Source organism: Sminthopsis crassicaudata, chromosome 2 (genome assembly GCF_048593235.1).
Source record: "Sminthopsis crassicaudata isolate SCR6 chromosome 2, ASM4859323v1, whole genome shotgun sequence".
Taxonomy (NCBI): Eukaryota; Metazoa; Chordata; class Mammalia; order Dasyuromorphia; family Dasyuridae; genus Sminthopsis; species Sminthopsis crassicaudata.
The window spans coordinates 371,822,554-371,831,659 of NC_133618.1; the positions used below are offsets into that span (position 1 = coordinate 371,822,554).

A 9,106-nucleotide genomic window follows, 5' to 3' on the forward strand; every position below is an offset into this window, starting at 1 on the left:
TCACTATTTTAGACTGGCAAAATATTGTTTGAAATTTATTATTATAACTCAAATTTTTTCATTTTTGTTCAAAAATAAAATAGCATTCAGAAATGTTTACACAAAACATGAGACAAATTATTCTTTTTACCTGAACAAGAACATCTACAATGTTTTATTTTTTCTTTATCAATAAAGGGCTTATAATAAGCCCACAATTGATAAATATTTACTTGAAAAGTGTTTTAGGCAACTAAAATATATTAACTAAAATATACTACATATACTCTTCCATGGGAGAATATACAAGTCCAATCCTCAAACTGCTAATCATGCAATCAAGTATGAAATGATCAAATCAGACCAGATACTGTCAGATACAAGTCAGTCAAATAGCTGAATAGCTAAAAGTAAATTTTTTTAGTTCCCAAAGCATCTGCCACATTTTCTTGAGGCCCATTTAAAACATTTAAGTGAAAGGTTTCAAATAAATGTAACTAAAATGTATCAAATTAATCCAACATAGTTACAACTTGTTAAAACTAGAAGATTTGAGAAGATGATTGAAAAAATAGACAATATTTTGTGGATACTTGGTGACAAGCTTTATTTTAATATGCAAAAGAAATGATGAGCTTGACCTACAAACTGAAGAAAGGGTCAACTGTAACCAAAAAACAATATGCCACCCCTGGTGGCTGACTAAGGAATGGAGAAGTCATGTGTAAGAATGGGGGAGGGAGGAGGAAAGGGAAGGGAAAAGGTAGAGGAGAGAAGAGGAGAGAGGAAGCATAGCTTCCTAGGTCTGATCTGTCATTCAAATAAATGAAAAGTGACTAAAAAATGGGAGAGGCACTCTCAAAATTCAGATAATAAAAATTATTACAAAGTAACATGGAGGGCATTTTTTTAAAGCACAAGTCTTTATGTACTGACATCTACAGATTAAAATGTTTATTTTTAATTTTAAAAGATTGTTAGAAATTATTGAAATTTACAAGGAAAGATAAAATTGCAAGAAAAAAGTGCACGACCAAGGTATAGGTGAGAAGGACAAAGTCATCTCCACTGACTTCAAATATCAAATCACAATAGGTACTAAAACCTTCACTAAAAAGTAAGAATTCTACCTATTTCAATGACTGTTTGTATCCTGTAGAAAAGAAGTTATGCATTATTCAAAGTTGAGCCAAGAATGAATTAACTCCAGGTCTAAAAATCCTCACCAGTAAGGATGTTTGACTAAGGGGTCAAGTGTTATTTTTTTAAATAAAATTTCTTCCTTTTAAAAATTCTATATACCAATATGTAACATTGTCAAGTAAACTGACAAGCTGAGATCCCAATATTAAAATCTAAATAAAAATTCTTTTGTCTGCATGTAAATTTGTTCCTATATCACTTTAAATTATCTTGCATATAACAGCCAAGCAGGCAATGTTTCTAAAATGTTCTGTTCTTGTTTCTGGGGGGATGGATTTGGGGCTGGTTGTTTTTAGATTAATGTATTCTATAAGATGAGACTGTTGATTATTTTATTTTCAAAACTTGTTCTCCACCATTTACCAACACCCCAAAGGGAAAAAAAAAATTTACAAAGAAGTCTCAAAAAAGAAAGAAAAAGCAACCTGCCATGAGATCCTCTCCTGGCTATATAAGCTTTTCTTCTTTTTCCTGCAAAGCGCCCTCTGGAAAACCCAATTCTCTCATAAACTGAAACAATATGTATTTTGTCCTTATTCCATCCATCCTTGACGTTTCAAAATCAGGGATAAAGAGGAAAGCGAGCGCTCAAGAGGCCAGAAAAGAAGAAAGGGGAATCTTGAGCAATAAATGATTGGGTAGGGGTGTCTATTTCATGTGGTCTGTGAAATTTCATTAAGTCCATTTAGCTTGCTAGATGCTACTTCACCACCACTACCATAATCACTGTGAATGTGAAACTAACCACACCTGAGCCAGAATGGAGCCAATACAATTGCTTCCACTACTACATCCCCGCTATAAATACATTCCCAGCACTCCGGAGGATAGATATATCAAATCGTAAGTTACAATGGTATTTCGTGAAGGAGAAATCATCTCTTTTTATAAGTCTGGAGGCACGTTGGCAGAACACGTTCCCCCTCCCCCCCTTGCTGTTCTTCCCTTGGACAGCAGGGCGAACATACACAAAAAGAAAGTTGTTGATTTGATCTCCACTCCCTACCCAAATCCCCTCATACTCCTTAAAATCCACTTGAATCCTACGTTTTCCCGTAAGATTTTTCCGCCCAAGAAATGAAAAGGGTGGGGTACCTGTCCCTCAAATATAACCCACCTGGAAGGCTTGACTGCAACAACCAAGGACATATACATCAGCCAAGTCCCCCAGCACTGTCTCTAACCAGTTTGAGGCTACCTACCCCATCAGTCTCAAGCTTTACATATCATCTTCTTATACCCAAGCAGGGGCAACGGTCAACCTTAGTCAGGAGGGCTACCCCCCACCCCATCCCCAAGGGTGTCAAACTCACCAGGATCAAAATCAGGGACGACTGCCTGGTACTGGGGTCCGACTCTCATGCCACCTCCTCCTGAGAAGAAAGGGGAGAGCGGGAGAGAAGTCAGTGAGGGCTCCGGGCAGAGTTTGGGAGCTGGGCAAGAGGGGACGACGGGGACGCCCGGGCGGAAGGGGGAGGGGGTAGAAGCAGGGTAGCCTCGGCTCGAGTTTGAGGCTATCACCTACCATGCTCTTCATCACTCGAGGAGCCCGAGCTCGCTTCCTCCCAGGAGTTGGTGCTATTTCCATTGGGCGCCGCGGCGGCGGCCGCTGCCAAACTTTTATTATGGCCATTATTGGCGGAGCCGGAGGCAGCCGAGGCGGAGGCTGCAGCGGAGGAGGCAGAGGCGGCCGAGGCCGAGGCGGAGGCTGAGGCGGCGGCAGCGGCTGCTGCGGAGGCGGAGGAGGAAGAGGAGGAGGAGGCAGTAGTAGTGGTGGTGGTGGTGGCGGCGTTGGCGGCGTTGGAGGCGGCGGAGGCCGAGGAGGCAGCGGCATTATTCCTCCCCCTCCTCTTCCCCAGCACCTCCGGGCCCTTCTCCACCATGGCTGGCATCGGAGGGGACGGCGGAGCGCGGGGAGGAGGGAGCAAAGTGGGGCTGAGGAGCGAGGCGGAGGGTAGGCTCGCCGCGAGGGAGCAGGGAGGGGGGCGCGCCCGCCGAGGGGACCGGGAGCCTGGGGCTCCGGGGGACGACAGTTGGAACCGGGGCTACTCGAAGGGAGAAAGGGCTGAGGGAGAGACTTGTGACGGCAGCCGGGAACGCGGAGCTGCTTCAACGCCCCAGCTCGAAGCCAAGCGCAACTTTCGCTCTCATCGCCGCCCGCCCGCACTTCACTGGCTCAACTACTCTGGGAGCAGGGAGTCGGGGGGAGGGGGGAGGAGAGAGGGCAGGGAGGGGAGGAGGAGCAAGGAGGGAGCTCAGCCGAACCCAGCCGGCCGGAGGAAGGCCCCGCCCCACTCCTTGCCTCTCATTGGTCCCTTTGGGATTTTGGAAGAGCCACAGTCACGTTAATTGGCTGGGATACCCCGTCCGTCAAAGGAAAGCTGAGTGCGGAAGGGAGGGGGAAAGAGGGGGAGGCGGGCCCGGCGCTTCCGTTGCTCGGGTTCGGTTGACGCGTATAGTCCGCTGTACGTGGTTGGGGGTTTGCAATCTCTACGCCCCATGATCCCTCTCTCTAGTCTAGGCAATGGAGAAGACTTAGACTATCTACCCCCAACGGCCCTTTCCTATAATACCCGTCAACCAACACCTTCATCTGAAATTCCCCCAAGGATTCCACCGAAGCGCTAAACACCACATTTTTAAAAAATATATTAAAAAAAAAAAAAAATGTTAAAGCCGGACTACTTTTTCTCCTCCCCCTTTCAGCGGAAGGTTACATCACAGTTTGAATGGAGACCATACAAAGAAGAGAAACTAATTGGAAGAAACTAATTGCACCAATCTCCCTCCTTCCACTGCTATACCTTCTCCAAAGATTGAGGAGGTGGAGAACCAGAGGAAACAGTTCTTCTTAGATTGGGTCTATTCCCAGTAGAGTATATAAAGTCCCACCACCACCCCCCTTGGAAGAAAAAAAAAAAAAAAAAAAGAGGAAAGTGGGAGTTAGGGGGGAAAGTCATCTGAATTGCTGGAGTTGCCCAAATTATTGTGTGTGCTGCGGCCAGAGGGAAAGAAGAGGAGGAGCTTCCCGCTGCGGAGGGCCATCTCCCCTCTCCCTGTTCTCCCTACGGGCCGAACCCCGCCTCCAAAGGGAGCAGACAAGGTCCCAGCCACTTTACGAGGTTCGACCTTAGATAACTGAAAGATTTTTATTTCCAGTTTGAACAGCCATAGCTCTATGAGGAATAATATATACATCCCTCTAACACATTCACCCTCTCGGGTCTGGAGTTGCAGAGTTTACAGTCAAATTATCTCTTTGTAACTAGGTGCGGGCTGGCCCAGGTCATGATATTGTAAAAATTCCGCTGGGACTGCACCTTATCACATTATTATGCATCCTTCCAAAGTGTCCGTCAGTCTCTGTCTGCGCTCCCTCTGTCCCTATCTCCCCCGCTAAGCCAGAAAGAGCTAGGGCAGAGTAGGGGATGGAAGAAGAGGGCTGCTGATAAAGAGTGATAGTGCTGCTGGGTTTTGAGGTTGAATCTTCCTCCTTGTCCCCCTTCCCTCAGCACTGGTTCTCAGATATTTAATTTCTCGACTGTAACTGGAAGACATTCCCGAATGCTCCGAGAGAGTTGCACTTAATGAAAATGGCCGGGATGTTAGAAAAAAGGATAAAGAAAAAAAATTTGACACCCAAATCCCTTTGTTATGTGGGTCAACTTCCTCCAAAGACAAAGTCCACTTTTTCAATACTGAAAGCACCTTAATCTTCTAAATTAGTCCACTAGTTTCCACCTTTGAGTCTCCTAGGAAGAACTTGCCTTTTCAATACCAAGTAGAATTAGTTTTTCGTTGCTTTTGCTTTATCTCCTCTGGCTCAATCTGGAGCTGAAGAAATTCATGTGAATGGCTGAACAGTGATGTGAGAAATTCACAAGTTCAAAGACTTAAAGGGACAAAACTCACTGAGGCTAATTTGGAGTCTAAAGATCTATCGGGTGACTATCTAGAAAACATTGTTTAGCCAAAAATCAAATGTTTTCTAAATAAAATATCAATGGATCATTGAGAAGGATCTTCAATAATTAATTTTTTTAATCATTAGAAAAATAACATCTTTTCAAAATCAAAGCTTAACATGTGTAAGATTTACACCAGTTCAGACATATAAATAACTATAGAATGGTGCATTTCATTGTTTTAAAAACTAATCAGAAATTTAAATTCAGTTTTTAATACTACATGAATATTCATTTTGTTGATTTAACCACATTACCTTCTGCTTGAATGATCTTACATTGATATAATGTAATTACATTAATACTGATATACCTATTTTAGGAATATTTGACCTATTAATTTTGTATTGTTAATAGAGTAAGAATTATACAATTGTCTTATTAAAGAATGTAGACTGTTCAGATCAGAGAACTGTTTTCATAAAGCTCACCAAATGTTTACAGCATTAAAATTTTTTCAAACTTGATAAAACATGTCAATTTATTTTTTTTGAGACGCACCTATAGTGATGGAAAATACTGGATTTGGAGTCAGAGGATCTAGATTTCCATTATAGTTCTGGTTTCTGTGGTTTTTCAGCATTCTTATACCTAAAATTAAGAAGTTGGACTAGATACTCTATTATATCCTTTCCAGCTCTAAATTCTGTGATCTTGTGACTTTATAGTTTAAAAAAAACAAAAAACAAAAAATCTTATCTTTCTGTTAATTAATAGATAAAGTGAGTCCATTATGTAGGGATATGCTTATAAGGCATTTTGCAATTTTTCTTTTTCTCAAATTTTACTATAAATTTTAACAGCTATCAAAAAACAATCAAATCTGGGGTGGGGCATTGATATGGTCAACTCACATCAAATGCCAAATTTTATGAGTGTGCCAGAAGATCAGTTTATGCCTAACCTTACCTTCCCTAGAAGGTCTGGAATTGGCCAAGGGCCCCTTGAAACACTGAGAATCATTCATTTGTTTGGAGTCACTATCCTAGGGGATGAGCTTTCAGTAACTAGAAGCTGCTCCTAAGATGAAAATTAAGATTCAAAAAGACATATTCTTATTGGAAAAATCAACCTATTTTCATCTTCATTAAGGATTATGGATTTTGTTGTTGTTAATCTTTCTTTAGGAGAGACTGTAGCAGTATCTACAGTGTCTACCTCAAAGACACATGTGGGAGTTGCATATGTTCATGTGGTAGGAAGAGGTTGGAAATTAGTGGACTAGTTTATTTAGAAAATTGGAGTGTTTTTTCCCCCTTTCTGAGCACCTTAGAAATCAAAGACTTGACCATGGATTTCCCTGGGCCAAATGATGGAAAGAGCCAGGGAAATGTTGGAATATCATAGAAACACAGATGCCTTGAAAAGGCAATTTAGGACCCTGATTAATGCAATGACCAGCCATTTGGCCAAAAAACAGATGATGAAGCTTGCTACTATCTACCACCTGATAAAGGTAATGGACTCAAGATATACAGTTTAGAAATGAACAATGCAGAAATTTGTTTTTCTTGACCATGGTTACAAGAATTTTGCATTTTTTCTCCAATATGAGTATTTGTGAGGGGAAGTAAAGGAGGGAAAGGTAGTAGTATTGCTAACAACAAAAAATCATGATTGGATATGTTTTGTTAAATGACAAGAGGCTGGGTTTGCAAAGCATTTTACATGGGTTAACTAATTTGTTCCTAACAACAATCCTATGAGGTAGATTCCATCATTTTACAAGAAAAAAAAAAAAACAGAAGGGAGAACAAAGAGAAACACAGAGAAGCAGGACAGTTTTGAAGGTTATAAGTCGAATTTATTGTATACTTTTAAAAGACAAGCAATACATAATATATTCTCAGTTTCATGTAGTATCCTCTTCTTATGATCTACTTTGTATATGGAAATGATCCTTATTTTGATGCTTTAATTTAGGGGGAAAAAAACCTTAAAAACTAGAAAAGAGAGTGCATGAATATTTAATTTCCAAACATTTGCTCCTGAGTAAAGAAGGGACCAAAATGAAGGAGAATGTCAGCCTTGGAAATGATTCTTCAAGTAAACCAAAATTTGATAGTTTATGGCTCTAGCCAAGGAATAAGGAATTACGTGAATAGTGTGCCTCTAAGAGAATTGCCCATAAGGCTCAGAAAAATGAAGAAGCAGCCAAGGATCAAAATTATGGCAGAAAGGCTATTACCTTGAGTTATTTAGAGAGAGAGTCCATTAGAAACAAGATTGTCTAGCAGCTCATTTCTAGAGGAAACAAAGCCTTCAGAAGAAGGTTGGTGAGGAGTCTAAAAGATCAGACCCAACAGCAAACTCAAAGAATTTTATTGGTTGCTTTTAGGCTCCTTCAAGTAAGTCTTTGCCTTTTGTGCATTTTCTATAAAGGTGAAATAAACATTTCCTATACCTGCTATCATTGAAACTTTAAGCTATAGGTACTTTTACCCCACCTTCCTTGAGATCTAGACTAAAGTATTTGGTGATTTTCCTAGATTAAGCTCTGGACATGGGCATAACAAGTCAAAGAAGGTCATTTTTTAGGTCACCTTCCAAGATTAAATCCAGTCCCTTGTAAACTCAGATTTTTAGGAGGGGAGTATTTCACATACAAATCAAGACATGAATTATTGTTCCAAATTCTTAGTCTAATTTTAACAAGACAGAACCAAAAGTATTAATTAGTAAAGAAAATGTTTTTGTTTTTGTAACTCATCTTTTGTGTAAAAAACTTAGATTCTTCATTCTAAAAAAGAAAAATTAATATGATTAGGTAACTAGGTGATTCAGTGGATACAGCAGTAAACCTGGAGTCAGAAAGATCCAAATTCAAATCCAACCCCAGACATTTACTGTGTGACCCTGGGCAAATCATTTGCTTTCTGTTTGCATTAATCCATTGGAAAAGGAAATAGTAAAATACTCCAGTATCTTTGCCAAAAAAAAAAAAAAATCATGGGGGCAGCTAGGTGGTGCAGTAGATAGAGTGCTGGCCCTGAAATCAGGAGGACGCGAGTTCAAATCCAGTCTCAGACACTTAATACTTCCTAGCTGTGTGACCCTAAACAAGTCACAACCTCCATTGTCTCAGGGAAAAAAAACGAAAAAAAAAAAAAAATGACAATTTAGCCAATAGGATCACAAAGAATTGGACTTGACTGAACAACTAGTGTGACATATAAGCAATAATAAGACATTTATCATGCTATTTGCATAGGCAAAATTATTTTCATCCAATTTTCCACAAAGCTGTTATTATGATTCATAGAATCATAGTTAGAAAGGCATATAGTGCCTGTACATGAGCAAGCAATCTCTATAACAACTGACTGGTCATCAGTTTTCCACTGGAAGACCTCCAGTAATGAATTAATCAACAAGTATTTTAAGAATTTTGCTAAATACTGGGGATATAAGAAAAGGTAAAAGAAAAAGACATTCACTACCCTCTAGGAGCTCATCTATAGAGGAGACAATAAATTGGAGATAATCTCAGAAGAACAAAGAATAAGGAAGACTGAGAAAAATTTCTTGTTTTAGTGGCGATTTAAATAAAGGATTTAAAGAAAAAAATTATGTACCAAAATTACTCTGTAGCTTTAATTATTTTTGTTGTTGTTGAGTCCTATCTGACCTTCATAACCCCATTTGGAGTTTTTGAGACAAAGATATTGCAATGGTTTGTCATTTTTTTTCTCCAATTCATTTTAAAGATGAGGCAAACAGGGTTACCTGCCAAGGTCACACAGCTAATAAATATCAAAGGCTGATTAGAATTCAGGAAGATGAGTCTTCCTGATTCCAGGACCAGCATTCTATCCACAATGCCACAATCCCTTCATCTGTTCCTCTACAAATCCCACTGACTTCTAGCTCTGCCTCCTGAAACCAAGCAGAGCAAGTCTTGGGATCAAATAAGATATGTTCACTGAATGGTTGGGGAGACTTCCAAGCACTGAAAAACT

At 40.1% G+C, this 9,106-nt stretch overlaps 1 protein-coding gene across 1 annotated transcript in view; it reads right to left on the reverse strand.

The window, feature by feature from the left end:
• The window catches only part of RCOR1 (REST corepressor 1), a 92,876-nt gene extending 89,406 nt beyond the window's left edge, over positions 1-3,470 (reverse strand). The window contains exons 1-2 of the mRNA XM_074291207.1: positions 2,708-3,470; positions 2,496-2,555 (exon numbers count right to left, since the gene is read on the reverse strand). Of these exons, the coding sequence (XP_074147308.1) occupies positions 2,496-2,555; positions 2,708-3,074 (427 nt within the window). The 5' untranslated portion in view covers positions 3,075-3,470. The remainder of the gene's footprint in view (positions 1-2,495; positions 2,556-2,707) is intronic.
• Between the last annotated feature and the right edge of the window lie 5,636 nt (positions 3,471-9,106).